At 44.5% G+C, this 16,465-nt stretch overlaps 1 protein-coding gene across 1 annotated transcript; it reads left to right on the top strand.

Annotated features, from left to right (window-relative positions):
- The first annotated feature begins 11,436 nt into the window (after positions 1-11,436).
- Positions 11,437-14,855, top strand: LOC145859270 (claudin-4-like). Its single transcript, XM_082958289.1, has one exon. It carries the CDS (start codon positions 11,994-11,996, stop codon positions 12,666-12,668), a length of 675 nt encoding a protein of 224 aa, XP_082814415.1. The 5' UTR covers positions 11,437-11,993; the 3' UTR covers positions 12,669-14,855.
- Positions 14,856-16,465: the final 1,610 nt, after the last annotated feature.

Raw genomic sequence — 16,465 nt, 5'->3', positions numbered from 1 at the left:
TATTGACTCAAGACATTTCATCTTTTCATTTTAAATTAATTTGTAAATAATTCTAAAAACATAATTCAATTTTGACAATATTGGATATTGTCAAAATGTAATCTATTTCAAATTAAGGTTGTAACAACAAAATGTAGATAAAGTCAAGAGGTGTTAATACTTTTTGAAGTTACTGTATCTTATAGTATGTTCTGATGTTGTGGGTCATTACGACCTTAAATGTGTGTTTGTGTGTGTGCCTGTATGTCCAGGGCGCTGTGTGTCTGTTCTAGGGCGAAACATGATGTTCTCTCTGCTCTGGTTATTAACGGCTAGGCTGAGCCAGTACTTTCTGGCCCTGAGGGTTAGTCTAAACACATGCCTTCACCCTGACAAAAGCAACAGATTTACACACACCACTACACTCTTGACCTTGGCAGTTCTGATCTAGGATCAGCTTATATTGTCCTGATCCTAACATGAACCATTAGGGGCAGTAAAGACGAACCTGATCTAAGATCAGTGTTGTGTGCAAATTCATCTTACCCCTTGATAAGACAGAGCTCACAAACCTGCAGTCGCTATGGTAACAGTTAATAGGAAATGCTTGAGACTGGACTTACACTATGGACAACACCCATAACTCTGGGAAAGAGTTTACTTGGCCGATCTCCAGCCTTTCCTCCTATCATTGTTGTTTACTCTGAATGGTAGATCCTTCCTGCCAAGTCTTTACCTCATTCTGAAATACACACACACACACACACACACACACACACACACACACACACACACACACACACACACACACACACACACACAGAGACTTACAGTATGGATAACACCCACAACACCAAGCATGTTGATCCAATAGTACTGGATTTGTCTGTAGTGATGTCTCCAAATAGATATTTTAGTTGCCTCTCTATCATTATATAAACATTGTGTCAGAAAAGGCTTTTGAGCTATTAAAGTCCAGAAATGTAATTTTGTGATAAAAATAATCTCATAAAAAAAATGTAACATTCATATTGGACACTTTTCTTCCATTTCTATTTTTTCCTCCATTTCTATTTTCTGCCATTACTCTTTTCTTCCATCACACTTTTCTGCCATTACACTTTTCTGCCATTACACTTTTCTGCCATTTCTCTTTTCTGCCATTACTATTTTCTGCCATTACACTTTTCTGCCATTACTATTTTCTGCCATTTCTATTTTCTGCCATTACACTTTTCTTCCATTACACTTTTCTGCCATTACTATTTTCTGCCATTACACTTTTCTGCCATTTCTCTTTTCTGCCATTACTCTTTTCTTCCATTACTATTTTCTTCCATTACTATTTTCTTCCATTTCTATTTTCTGCAATTACTCTTTTCTTCCATTACACTTTTCTGCCATTACTATTTTCTGCCATTACTATTTTCTGCCATTACACTTTTCTTCCATTTCTCTTTTCTGCCGTTACTATTTTCTGCCATTACTATTTTCTGCCATTACACTTTTCTGCCATTTCTCTTTTCTGCCGTTACTATTTTCTGCCATTACTATTTTCTGCCATTACACTTTTCTGCCATTACTCTTTTCTGCCATTACTCTTTTCTGCCATTACTCTTTTCTGCCATTACTCTTTTCTGCCATTACTCTTTTCTGCCATTTCTCTTTTCTGCCGTTACTATTTTCTGCCATTACTATTTTCTGCCATTACACTTTTCTGCCATTTCTCTTTTCTGCCGTTACTATTTTCTGCCATTACTATTTTCTGCCATTACACTTTTCTGCCATTACTCTTTTCTGCCATTACTCTTTTCTGCCATTACTCTTTTCTGCCATTACTCTTTTCTGCCATTACTCTTTTCTGCCATTACTCTTTTCTGCCATTACTCTTTTCTGCCATTACTCTTTTCTGCCATTACACTTTTCTGCCATTACTCTTTTCTGCCATTACTCTTTTCTGCCATTACACTTTTCTGCCATTACTCTTTTCTGCCATTACTCTTTTCTGCCATTACTTTTTAATTAAAAAACACTTATTTTGGGCCACCCAAGTGGCACAGCTTTCTAAGGCGCTGCAGCAGTGCTTGAGGTGGCAGTGCTTGAGGTGGCACTACAGCCCCAGGTTTGATCCCAGGCTGTGTCACAGACGACCGTGACCGGGAGACCCATGAGGCGGCGGACAATTGGCCCAGTGTCGTCCAAGTTAGGGGAGGGTTTGGCCGGCCGGGATTTCCTTGTCCGATCACGCTCTAGCGACTCGTTGTGGCTGGCCGGCACCTGCAAGCTGACTTCGGTCGCCAGTTGTATGGTGTTTCCTCCGACACATAGGTCTGGCTGGCTTCTGGGTTTAGGAAGCAGTGTGTCAAGAAGCAGTGTGACTTGGAAGGATTGTGTTTCGGAGGACACATGACTCTTGACTTTCGCCTCTCCAGAGTCTGTATGGGAGTTGCAGCGATGGGACAAGACTGTAACTACTAATTGGGGAGAAAAAGGGGTAAAAGTGTTAGATAATATTGAAGCAACTATTTGATAGGTCTCATGAGGCTCATACTGTGTGGATTCATGTACAGTGGGGGGAGAAAGTATTTGATCCCCTGCTGATTTTGTATGTTTTCCCACTTACAAAGAAATGACCAGTCTATAATTTTAATAGTAGGTTTATTTGAACAGTGAGAGACAGAATAACAACAAAAAAATCCAGAAAAAGGCATGTCAAAAATGTTATAAAATGATTTGCATTTTAATGAGGGAAATAAGTATTTGACCCCTCTGCAAAACATGACTTAGTACTTGGTGGCAAAACTCTTGTTGGCAATCACAGAGGTCAGACATTTCTTGCAGTTGGCCACCAGGTTTGCACACATCTCAGGAGGGATTTTGTCCCAGTCCTCTTTGCAGATCTTCTCCAAGTCATTAAGGTTTCGAGGCTGACGTTTGGCAACTTGAACATTCAGCTCCCTCCACAGATTTTCTATGGGATTAAGGTCTGGAGACTGGCTAGGCCACTCCAGGACCTTAATGTGCTTCTTCTTGAGCCACTCCTTTGTTGCCTTGGCCGTGTGTTTTGGGTCATTGTCATGCTGGAATACCCATCCACGACCCATTTTCAATGCCCTGGCTGAGGGAAGGAGGTTTTCACCCAAGATTTGACGGTTCATGGCCCCGTCCATCGTCCCTTTGATGTGGTGAAGTTGTCCTCTTTCCTTAGCAGAAAAACACCCCCAAAGCATAATGTTTCCACCTCCATGTTTGACGGTGGAGATGGTGTTCTTGGGGTCATAGGCAGCATTCCTCCTCCTCCAAACACGGCGAGTTGAGTTGATGTCAAAGAGCTCCATTTTGGTCTCATCTGACCACAACACTTTCACCAGTTGTCCTCTGAGTCATTCAGATGTTCATTGGCAGACTTCAGATGGGCCTGTATATGTATTCTTGAGCAGGGGGACCTTGCGGGCGCTGCAGGATTTCAGTCCTTCACGGCGTAGTGTGTTACCAATTGTTTTCTTGGTGACACTGGTCCCAGCTGCCTTGAGATCATTGACAAGATCCTCCCGTGTAGTTCTGGGCTGATACCTCACCGTTCTCATGATCATTGCAACTCCACGAGGTGAGATCTTGCATGGAGCCCCAGGCCGATGGATATTGACAGTTCTTTTGTGTTTCTTCCATTTGTGAATAATCGCACCAAATGTTGTCACCTTCTCATCAAGCTGCTTGGCGATGGTCTTGTAGCCCATTCCAGCCTTGTGTAGGTCTACAATCTTGTCCCTGACATCCTTGGAGAGCACTTTGGTCTTGGCCATGGTGGAGAGTTTGGAATCTGATTGATTGATTGCTTCTGTGGACAGGTGTCTTTTTTACAGGTAACAAACTGTGGTTAGGAGCACTCCCTTTAAGAGTGTGCTCCTAATCTCAGCTCGTTACCTGTATAAAAGACACCTGGGAGCCACAAATCTTTCTGATTGAGAGGGGGTCAAATACTTATTTCCCTCATTAAAATGCAAATCCATTTATAACATTTCTGACAAGCGTTTTTCTGGATATTTTTATTGTTATTCTGTCTCTCACCGTTCAAATAAACCTACCATTAAAATGATAGACTGATCCTTTCTTTGTCAGTGGGCAAATGTACAAAATCAGCAGGGGATCAAATACTTTTTTCCCCCACTGTATTGTTGTTTTCTGGGTAACTCCTAATATTTTTCTCGTCTGAGTTCATATGAAACTAAACAAATAAAGAAACACAGAGAGCCAACCAGTCTGTGTTTGTGTCCCAAATGGCACCCTATTCCCTATGTAGTGCCTGGTCAAAAGAAGTGCACTACATAGGGAATAGTGTTCCATTTAGGATGCAAGATATCAGTCTGGTTTCCCCTTTTCCAGTCGATACTGTTGTATGTTCATCTGTCTCATGTAGTTTCAGTCAGCTCATTCGTTTTGATTATCTCATTGGTCGACTTCCGTTCCTCCTGCAGGGAGATTTCTGTGGCTGTTCGTTTGCATTGCCCAGTGCTGCGGGTGAGCAGAGTTTGACATTAGTCCCAAAGTTAATTCTCCACCCACCCGCGGGCAATGCAAAACAAACGGTAACAGAAAACTCCCTGCAGGAGGAACGGAAGTCGACCAATGAGATAATCTAAAATGTTAACTAAGTCACTGATGTCCTCGTCACTTTCTACAAACAGACATTTTTGTCACGCAGAGCGGAACAGGTGAACCCAGGAGCAGACTCAGACGAGGAGACTGGGATGAGGTAACCAAGGTATTATTTGAAACACAGGGGGAAGATAGGGTGCAGGCCAGGGGAAGCTCGGGCGGGTTTCAGGAAGCCTGGAGTGGAGGCTGGAGCAAGGGGAGTTGGGACAGGGTAAGCAGGTCCGGAGAGGAATCCAAAGAAGCAGTGGAGTGGGGAGTCCAGGACAGAGTAGCAGGACTGACGAGACGTGGGACTGGAGACCGGGGCCAAAGTCAGAGCGGGCAGAACTGTAGCGGAGAGGAAAACAGCGTCAGGCAAGGGAAAACAGGCACAACAGGAACAAACGGCTAAAAACATGGACTGACTGAGCAGAAGTTACAATCTGGCAGCGTGGAAGTTTTTTGTGTTTTTTTTATTTTACCTTTATTTAACTAGGCAGCCAGTTAAAAACAAATTCTTATTTTCAATGACGGCCTAGGAACAAGGGGTTAACTGCCTTGTTCAGGGGCAGAACAACTGATTTTTTTACCCTGTCAGCTCAGGGATTCGATCTTGCAACCTTTCGGTTACTAGTCCAATGAAGTGGCAGGGCTGAGTATTTGTAGAGCTCTTGAATATGGATCAGGTAGCAGCTGGTGGGGATCTGCTGTGCCTCCAGCACACCTGTCTCCGTCCACACAATCATACACACACACACACACACAGAGAGGAAGAGGGAGAGAGCACTGGGGGAGTGGTGGCAGGTTAGGGAGACACAGGATGAGAAGTAGAGGGCGTGGCAGGAGCAGATGTAACAATTTTGGGGTATTTGGCCTCTTTACAGCTGCCTCATGGTCTTATAGGACAGGCAGACAGAGAGTTATGAAGGCTGGTCCCACGTCTGCCTCCTGGTCCTATAGGACAGGCAGACAGAGAGTTATGAAGGCTGGTCCCACGTCTGCCTCATGGTCCTATAGGACAGGCAGACAGAGAATTATGTAGGCTGGTCCCACGTCTGCCTCATGGTCCTATAGGATAGGCAGACAGATAATTATGTAGGCTGGTCCCACGTCTGCCTCGTGGTCCTATAGGACAGGCAGACAGAGAGTTACGTAGGCTGGTCACACATCTGCCTCATGGTCCTATAGGATAGGCAGACAGAGAGTTATGAAGGCTGGTCCCACATCTGTTTGTGCGTCAAGCCAAACATTTGGCCTGACAATGAGTGACAAAGAGTTGGTATAATTAAAGCACATACAGACTGGTACTTAGGCTAAAGCTACTGTAGGTTAAGTGTGAGATTATGTCAAACATGCGATGACACAATATTACTGTAAATATTATTATTGTCGTCAAACATGTAGCCTGTTCATGTGACCCATATCCCTCATTCATAACCAGAAAAATCATAAAACTTGTGACACATTTTGTGTTACCCATTCGTCATAAACACATGCATTATGACCTAGTAAAATATGATTTGGTTCTGTCACGCCCTGACCTGAGAGAGACGTTTTTCTCTGTTTAGTTAGGTCGGGGTGTGATATGGGGTGGGCATTCTATGTATTTATATTTCTATGTTTTGGCCAGGTATGGTTTCCAATCAGAGGCAGCTATCTATCGTTGTCTCTGATTGGGAACCATACTTAGGCAGCATTTTCCCACCTGTGTTTTGTGGGTAGTTGTTTTCTGTTTTTTATTCGTTACCTGTCAGAACTGTTGGCTTTCGTTTTGTTTCTTTTGTTCTAGTGTTTCATTGTTTATTAAATTAATAATGAACACGTACCACGCTGCACTTTGGTCCCCTCTCTACAACAGCCGTAACCGGTTCACTCCTTTTTATTTATATTTAGAAGTTGCGAAAGCTTATTTTTATGGACTGTAATAAAATAAGAAGTTTCATTTCTCGGCCTGTAAACATTGCTTGCCCTGCATGCACAGATTAATGTGGGTGTGGCTGCATGCACTATCATTTGGCCAGCATTACGGTTGTGTCCCAAATCACACCTTATTCCCATAGGGCACTGTTCAAAATCAGTTCACTAATAGCCATTTGATTAGATGTTCAGGAGTCGTATGGCTTGGGAGAAGAAGCTGTTTAGAAGCCTCTTGCACCTAGACTTGGCGCTCCCCTACCACTTGCCGTGCGGTAGCAGAGAGTACAGTCTATGACTATGGTGGCTGGAGTCTTTTTTTTAGGGCCTTCCTCTGACACCGCCTGGTATAGAGGTCCTGGATGGCAGGAAGCTTGGCCCCGGTGATGTACTGGGCTGTACGCACTACCCTCTGTAGTGCCTTGCAGTTGCCATACCAGCAGTTGCCATACCGAGCAGTTGCCATACCAGGCAGTGATGCATCCAGTCAGGATGCTCTCGATGGTGCAGCTGTAGAACCTTTTGATGATCTGAGGACCCATGACAAATATTTTCAGTCTCCTGAGGGGGAATAGGTTTTGTCGTGCCCACTTCAAGACTGTCTTGGTGTCCTTGGACCATGTTAGTTTTTTGGTGATGTGGACACCAAGGAACTTGAAGCTCTGAACCTGCTCCACTACAACCCCGACGATGAGAATGGGGGCGTGCTCGGTCCTCCTTTTCCTGTAGTCCACAATCGGCAAACTTAATGATGGTGTTGGAGTCGTGCATGGTCGTGCAGTCATGGGTGAACAGGAAGTACAGGAGGGGACTGAGCACGTACCACTGAGGGGCCCCTGTGTTGTGGAACAGTGTGGCGGATGTGATGTTACCTACCCTCACCACCTGGAGACGTGGGGAAAGGCCTTCAAATCCCAAGACTGGATCAGAAGGTTGCTTCTACATCTGCATTGCTTGCTGTTTGGGGTTTTAGGCTGGGTTTCTGTATAGCACTTTGTGACATCTGCTGATGTAAAAAGGGCTTTATAAATAGATTTGATTGATTGAAAACTGGCCACTAGTGGCAACAGTGAGCGCTATAACCATCAAGTAGGTTTGGGTTTTCCTAGGGCGTTGTGCACGGGGGTGGTAGATGAGGGTAATCCCATAACTCTGGATCAGAAGGCTGCATGTTTAATCCCAGTCATGGACACTGTTTTTAACCATATCCCAAACCTTAACCCTTTAACCTTTAACCATTCTGAATGAGTGACTAAACTTAACTCTTAACTTCAAAATTTGACATTTGGAGCAACTTCGAAATATGACGTTTGGAGATAGTGGATGAACATCTAATTCTGCAGTGAGACTGTGAGAGCTTGTTGCTAACACACCTGATTCAACTCAACAAAGGCATGGAGGGAGATCTGTCAGTTGAATCAGGTGTGTATGTTAGTCCAGGGCTGGAACGAAAGTGTGCACAACCTCGAGGCCTCCAAGAATGGATTGAGAAACTATTTATTGAATTGTCAGCATGCAGCCTATTTTTACACAAATAGGCCACAGTAGACATAGACACACAAGCACACGCTATCAGAAGCCAGCTTTGTTTCAACGTCCCTGCCTCCCATCAGGTCAACCACATTGCAACCACATGCCTCCATTCCATCAAGTTACCCATCAACCACATAACAAGCCCCGCCTCCCTTCCATCAGGTTACATGTCAACCACATAATAAGCCCTGCCTCCCTTCCATCAGGTTACCTATCAACCACATAACAAGCCCTGCCTCCCTTCCATCAGGTTACCTATCAACCACATAACAAGCCCTGCCTCCTTTCCATCAGGTTACCTATCAACCACATAACAAGCCCTGCCTCCTTTCCATCAGGTTACCTATCAACCACATAACAAGCCCTGCCTCCCTTCCATCAGGTTACCTATCAACCACATAACAAGCCCTGCCTCCCTTCCATTAGGTTACCTATCAACCACATAACAAGCCCTGCCTCCTTTCCATCAGGTTACCTGTCAACCACATAACAAGCCCTGCCTCCCTTCCAGCAGGTTACATGTCAACCAGATAACAAGCCCTGCCTCCCTTCCATCAGGTTACCTATCAACCACATAACAAGCCCCGCCTCCCTTCCATCAGGTTACATGTCAACCACATAACAAGCCCTGCCTCCCTTCCATCAGGTTACCTATCAACCACATAACAAGCCCTGCCTCCCTTCCATCAGGTTACCTATCAACCATATAACAAGCCCTGCCTCCTTTCCATCAGGTTACCTATCAACCACATAACAAGCCCTGCCTCCTTTCCATCAGGTTACCTGTCAACCACATAACAAGCCCTGCCTCCCTTCCAGCAGGTTACATGTCAACCAGATAACAAGCCCTGCCTCCCTTCCATCAGGTTACCTATCAACCACATAACAAGCCCTGCCTCCCTTCCAGCAGGTTACATGTCAACCAGATAACAAGCCCTGCCTCCCTTCCATCAGGTTACCTATCAACCACATAACAAGCCCTGCCTCCCTTCCATCAGGTTACCTATCAACCACATAACAAGACCCTCCTCCCTTCCATCAGGTTACCTATCAACCATATAACAAGCCCTGCCTCCCTTCCATCAGGTTACCTATCAACCACATAACAAGCCCTGCCTCCTTTCCATCAGGTTACCTGTCAACCACATAACAAGCCCTGCCTCCCTTCCAGCAGGTTACGTCAACCAGATAACAAGCCCTGCCTCCCTTCCATCAGGTTACCTATCAACCACATAACAAGACCCTCCTCCCTTCCATCAGGTTACATGTCAACCACATAACAAGCCCTGCCTCCCTTCCATCAGGTTACATGTCAACCAGATAACAAGCCCTGCCTCCCTTCCATCAGGTTACCTATCAACCACATAACAAGCCCTGCCTCCCTTCCATCAGGTTACATGTCAACCAGATAACAAGCCCTGCCTCCCTTCCATCAGGTTACCTATCAACCACATAACAAGCCCCGCCTCCCTTCCATCAGGTTACATGTCAACCACATAACAAGCCCTGCCTCCCTTCCATCAGGTTACATGTCAACCACATAACAAGCCCTGCCTCCCTTCCATCAGGTTACCTATCAACCACATAACAAGCCCTGCCTCCCTTCCATCAGGTTACCTATCAACCACATAACAAGCCCTGCCTCCCTTCCATCAGGTTACCTATCAACCACATAACAAGCCCTGCCTCCTTTCCATCAGGTTACCTATCAACCACATAACAAGACCCTCCTCCCTTCCATCAGGTTACCTATCAACCACATAACAAGCCCTGCCTCCCTTCCATCAGGTTACCTATCAACCACATAACAAGCCCTGCCTCCCTTCCATCAGGTTACCTATCAACCACATAACAAGCCCTGCCTCCCTTCCATCAGGTTACCTATCAACCACATAACAAGCCCTGCCTCCCTTCCATCAGGTTACCTATCAACCACATAACAAGCCCTGCCTCCTTTCCATCAGGTTACCTATCAACCACATAACAAGCCCTGCCTCCTTTCCATCAGGTTACCTATCAACCACATAACAAGCCCTGCCTCCCTTCCAGCAGGTTACCTATCAACCATATAACAAGCCCTGCCTCCTTTCCATCAGGTTACCTATCAACCACATAACAAGCCCTACCTCCCTTCCATCAGGTTACATGTCAACCATATAACAAGCCCTGCCTCCCTTCCATCAGGTTACATGTCAACCATATAACAAGCCCTGCCTCCCTTCCATCAGGTTACATGTCAACGACATAACAAGCCCTGCCTCCCTTCCATCAGGTTACCTATCAACCATATAACAAGCCCTGCCTCCCTTCCATCAGGTTACATGTCAACCACATAACAAGCCCTGCCTCCCTTCCATCAGGTTACCTATCAACCACATAACAAGCCCTGCCTCCCTTCCATCAGGTTACCTATCAACCACATAACAAGCCCTGCCTCCCTTCCATCAGGTTACATGTCAACCACATAACAAGCCCTGCCTCCCTTCCATCAGGTTACATGTCAACCATATAACAAGCCCTGCCTCCCTTCCATCAGGTTACCTATCAACCATATAACAAGCCCTGCCTCCCTTCCATCAGGTTACATGTCAACCACATAACAAGCCCTGCCTCCCTTCCATCAGGTTACATGTCAACCATATAACAAGCCCTGCCTCCCTTCCATCAGGTTACCTATCAACCACATAACAAGCCCTGCCTCCCTTCCATCAGGTTACCTATCAACCACATAACAAGCCCTGCCTCCCTTCCATCAGGTTACCTATCAACCACATAACAAGCCCTGCCTCCCTTCCAGCAGGTTACCTATCAACCATATAACAAGCCCTGCCTCTCTTCCATCAGGTTACCTATCAACCACATAACTAGCCCTGCCACCCTTCCATCAGGTTACATGTCAACCACATAACAAGCCCTGCCTCCCTTCCATCAGGTTACATGTCAACCACATAACAAGCCCTGCCTCCCTTCCATCAGGTTACCTATCAACCACATAACAAGCCCTGCCACCCTTCCATCAGGTTACATGTCAACCACATAACAAGCCCTGCCTCCCTTCCATCAGGTTACATGTCAACCATATAACAAGCCCTGCCTCCCTTCCATCAGGTTACCTATCAACCACATAACAAGCCCTGCCTCTGCTTCTTTTTACCCATTAACACAATAAAAACCACAGAGGACAGTGCTACTATGGGCTAAAGGCTAACCCATAAATACTACTCCCTTTTATGAGCACACACACACACACACACACACACACACACCCTCGCTGTAAACATGGCCGGTGTCCAGGCCACACCTGATTGGCTGGCCCTGGTGTATGATGTCATGGCTTCAGTGGGTCTGACCATGCTGCAATAAAATGTATAAAGATAAGAGTGAACAACATCTCAACGGCAGAGAAAACGGGATACCTGTACCTGAGAGAAAGCACACAGAGATACACACACAGAGAGAACGCACTGTGAGAAGCTTCGATTCCTGGATACGTAGACAAGGGAGAGGTGATCTGCTACAGGACTGAAGGAGAGAAGAAGAGAAGAAGATAAGGAGAGAAGGAGAAAATTAGAGAAAAGGACTGAATACAGGAGAGAAGAGGAGAGGGTGTGAGGGGTCAAAGAATGTGAGAAATAGTTACAACCAAGACGTGTGAGGGAGATATAAAAGGAAGAAGTTGGAGATACTTAAGACCAAGAAAAAGAGGGAAATAATGAGGGAGGGAGTGAGAGTCTGAGATTGTGAAAGACAAGAGCAAAATAAAGAGACTGAGAAAGGAGTGAAAGAGTCACAGCTGAGAAGTGAGGGTCTGAGAGAAGAGTAAGGAAAGCGATCAAGACGTCTGTGGAGTGAGTGACTGAAAACAAAGGCAAGTGAGAGAAAGAGGAGTGCCACCCTAATCCTCAGTGGGACTCAGCCAGTAGTGTGGTGCGATGGCGTCGTTTGCTCTGGAGCTGGTGGGGGTGATCCTGTCAGTGCTGGGCTGGATACTGAGCATAGTGAGCTGTGCTCTGCCCATGTGGAGGGTCACAGCTTTCATCGGAGCCAACATCGTCACAGCCCAGGTCTACTGGGAAGGGTTATGGATGAGCTGTGTGTTCCAGAGCACGGGACAGATGCAGTGTAAGGTCTACGACTCCATGCTGGCCTTGCCCCAGGACCTGCAGGCCGCCAGGGCTCTCACCGTGGTCACCATCCTCCTGGGGGTCGTAGCTCTCCTCGTGGCTACCATTGGGGCTAAGTGCACCAACTGCATCGAGGAGGAGGGGGTGAAGGCCAAGGTGATGGTGTCTGCCGGAGTGGCCTTTATCCTGGCTTCGCTGACCCAGATGGTGCCTGTGTCCTGGTCAGCTCACACCATCATCCAGGAGTTCTACAACCCCATCATCCCCTCAGCACAGAAGATGGAGATCGGGGCGGGGCTGTACCTGGGCTGGGCAGCAGCCGCCCTGCTGCTGGTGGGGGGGGCTATCCTCTGCTGCAGCTGCCCTCCCCAGGAGGACAAACCCATTACGAGGTACTCAATCCCCCCCCAGAGCCGAATGGTGTATTCCGCAACTCCACGGTCTGCGGCCCCCAGCTCCTACAACAGGAGAGACTACGTGTGAGAAAGGTGCGGCGGGGGCGCGGTGTATTTGTGGGATTCTTATGTTAGAATATAAGGGATTGTTTCAACTGTTTGTTTAAATATATCAGGAGAATGGGTAAAATATTTAACTCCTTGGTTCATTCATGGAAAGGGAGATGTCTTGAGCTTAGGGCGGTTTGAGGTGACCAGAACTCTGAATCAAGTTTACTCTTATTCCTCTGGGACCGAAAAAAAACAACCTTATACACTAATCAAAACAAAAATAGTTTGTTGTTTTATACTGTCTGGTTTACTTTCAGTTGTCAGGGACTCAGTTGTCAGGGACTCAGTTGTCAGGGACTCAGTTGTCAGGGACTCAGTTGTCAGGGGCTCAGTTGTCAGGGGCTCAGTTGTCAGGGGCTCAGTTGTCAGGGACTCAGTTGTCAGGGGCTCAGTTGTCAGGGGCTCTATTGTTTATTATAAGTGTTCTGTCCATGAGCTGTTCTTGTCTATTGATGTTCTGTATTATGTCATGTTTTGTCTGGACTTCAGGAAGAGTAGCTGCTTCAGCCAGAGCTATGGGGATCCTAATAAAATACAAAATACTCATCATAACTGAGCACTACTATAGACCACAATGCTCTTATTAACTAGAGCTATTGTAGATTTGCAATATACTGTATCTTGTCAATACAGGTTATTAGATAATAGATAATGTGATTTAAAAAAAGTCACGGCTTGCTGGAACACAATCAACTTGACCTAAAGCCAGCGGTGTAATTAAATAAGCAATACTATAAAGTACTACTTAATAAGTTTTTTGGGGTATCTGTACTTTACTATTTATATTTTTGAGAACTTTTACTTTTACTTCACTACATTCCTAAAGAAAATGATGTACTTTTTACTCCATACATTTTCCCTGACACCCAAAAGTACTCATTTTGAATGCTTAGCAGGACAGAAATGGTCCGATTCAGGCACTTATCAAGAGAACATCCCTGGCCATCTCTACTGCTTCTGATCTGGCGACTCACTTAACAAAAATGCTTTGTTTCTGAATGACATCTGAGTGTTGGATATGCCCCTGGCTATCCGTAAATTTAGAAAACACGAACAATTGTGCCATCTGGTTTGCTTAATATAAGGAATTTGAAATTCTTTATGCTTTTACTTTTACTTTTGATACTTAAGTATATTTTTGAAATGACATTTACTTGAATATTTTAAACCAAATACTTTTAGACTTTTACTCAAGTAGTATTTTACTGGGTGACATTCACTTTTACTTGAGTCATTTTCTATTAAGCTATCTTTACTTTTACTCAAGTATGACAATTGGGTACTTTTTCCACCACTGCCTAAAGCTGAACTAAATGTTTATATAATTTGGGGGGATCTTTTTTAGTGTGCTATTCTTATTTTGAATGGTTTGAATCACTCCATATGTGTGTGTTTCCAAATGTTATGTGAAATATGTCAAATAAAAGTTTTAGGTTTTGTACTGTTGTCAGAAGAAGAGGTAGGACGGCGCACATCTGGTATTGCATTTGAACTGTTGTCTAAAAACCATAGAGGGAGGAAGAGAAAGGGGAAATTGGTTATGCATCAGAGTCCAATCCGTTCAACAGACGTTTCAACAATGCACGATATGTACAGTAAGACTAGGACAATATATACATATATTTTATAAGATACGCAAACAACAAAAATAGACCGTGCAGTGTTGCTGGGGCAACCAAACAATCAGGTCAACAAGGTGGCACAGTAGCAGTAAACTACAGAATACAAAGAGCATTGACAGCAGTGACATTGTGATGTTTGAGAGTAGGAGAGGGGGGAGACTTCATGGTCATATAAAATGTTATAGCAAATCTTCTCACCATAGAGTGAACCTTTATAAAAAAAATACTCAGATAAAGTTTGGACTTTGATATCATATCTGTTTTTGTTGTTGCAATATGTCATCTATTTACTGACAGCCAATCTGGGATATTTTGAAATTCATAACCTTTCCATGGGACGTGTAACTCTTGTACTGTAAATGATTGACCTCTGTTTGCCTGGAAATATTGTGTTTACAGTTTGATGATTCATACAAAACAGGTTATATAATAAAAGTGTTTTACTCTGTTCAGTAAAATGTGTTTTTAGCATTATTTTTTAATTCAATATATGACGCTTTAATGTTCCCCAATAATAAAATAGCTCAAATCTCAACATGTCAGCTGGATGTGGAAGTACAGTCTTTTTCACCTGTATGTTTAGTTTTACTGATTGTGAAATAGAGGGAGCTGTGGTAAAAGGTAGTGTGTGTGTGTGTGTGTGTGTGTGTGTGTGTGTGTGTGTGTGTGTGTGTGTGTGTGTGTGTGTGTGTGTGTGTGTGCGTGTGTGCGTGTGTGTAGCTATACTTGTACAAGCAACTAAAATTTGACCAACTGGGTACATTTTCTTGGACCCCACAAGGTAAAAAGTTATTTCTAAGGGGTTTAGTGTTAAGGTAAGAATTAGTATTAGGGTTAGAATTAGGTTTAGTGTTAGGGATCGGAGCTAGGGTTAGTTTTATGGTTAGCGTTAGGAGCTAGGGTTAAGGTTAGGTTTTTGGGTTAAGGTTAGGGTACGGGTTAGGGTTAGGTTTAAGGTTAGGTGTTAGGGAAAATAGAATATTGAATGGGACTGAATTGTATGTCCCCATAAGGTTAGCTGAACAAAAATGTGTGTGTGTGTGTGTGTGTGTGTGTGTGTGTGTGTGTGTGTGTGTGTGTGTGTGTGTGTGTGTGTGTGTGTATATTTCAGAGTGAGGTAAAGACTTGGCAGGAAGGATCTACCATTCAGAGTAAACAACAGTCATAGGAGGAAAGGCTGCAGAGCGGCCAAGTAAACTCTTTCCCATAGTTTCAGTTTCACCCATGTGTGACAGAGAGAAGACATTCACATTAAATTACAGCATGTGACATTTCAGGCAAATACCGTTTTTATGATTTATTGGTATGAGCTGGTCAAGTTCATACAACCTGATGTTTTAAGTGCTGTTACGTTAAATGTTAAATAATGTACTTTGGATCAGTAGGAAATGAATGTATAATTCATGTAAGTAATGTACTGATTATGGAATATAAATGTGATTTTGTCACCACGTCATTGTGTGAAAAGGGTGAGGTGGGGTTAGACGAGAGAGGTAGGGTTAGAGAAGAGGGTGAGGTGGGGTTAGAGAAGAGGGTGAGGTGAGGTTAGAGAAGAGGGTGAGGTGGGTTTAGAGAAGAGGGTGAGGTGGGTTTAGAGAAGAGGATGAGGTGGGGTTAGACAAGAGAGATGTGGGTTTAAAGAAGAGAATTGCACATACAAGGACATTTTGATGATCTATTTACTTACCTATTATATCACTGTCATGCATTGTGTTTTTTCCGACAGCATATCTAAACAGTTTCGGTGGAAAGCAGACTATCATACCCGTCATTGGTTCAATAACCATGGTGGTGCGTTTACACACAATAGATAGGAAGAAAATACCATAAAAAGTGGAAGTGTGAGGAAAGTATTCACACAGGTCACACACACACACACACACACACACACACACACACACACACACACACACACACACACACACACACACACACACACACACACACACACACACACACACACACACACACACACACACACACACACACACACACACACACACACACACACACACACACACACACACACACACGCACACTCCATAATCACAGTAACTCAGCTGGTCTGGCTGGCTCAGGGATAAAGACAGGCTGGCAAAGATGCTGACTGGCTGACTGACTTACTGACTGACTGACTACTGCTGCTTCCCTA

The sequence above is a fragment of the Salmo salar genome, chromosome 11 (assembly GCF_965601325.2).
Source record: "Salmo salar chromosome 11, fSalSal1, whole genome shotgun sequence".
Classification (NCBI taxonomy): domain Eukaryota; kingdom Metazoa; phylum Chordata; class Actinopteri; order Salmoniformes; family Salmonidae; genus Salmo; species Salmo salar.
Note: the sequence above shows the minus strand (reverse complement) of the source record. Positions and strands in the feature narration are given on the sequence as shown.

Excerpts from the sequence above, each read along its gene's own strand:
- LOC145859270 (XM_082958289.1), top strand. The coding sequence starts at position 11,994 with ATGGCGTCGTTTGCTCTGGAGCTGGTGGGGGTGATCCTGTCAGTGCTG.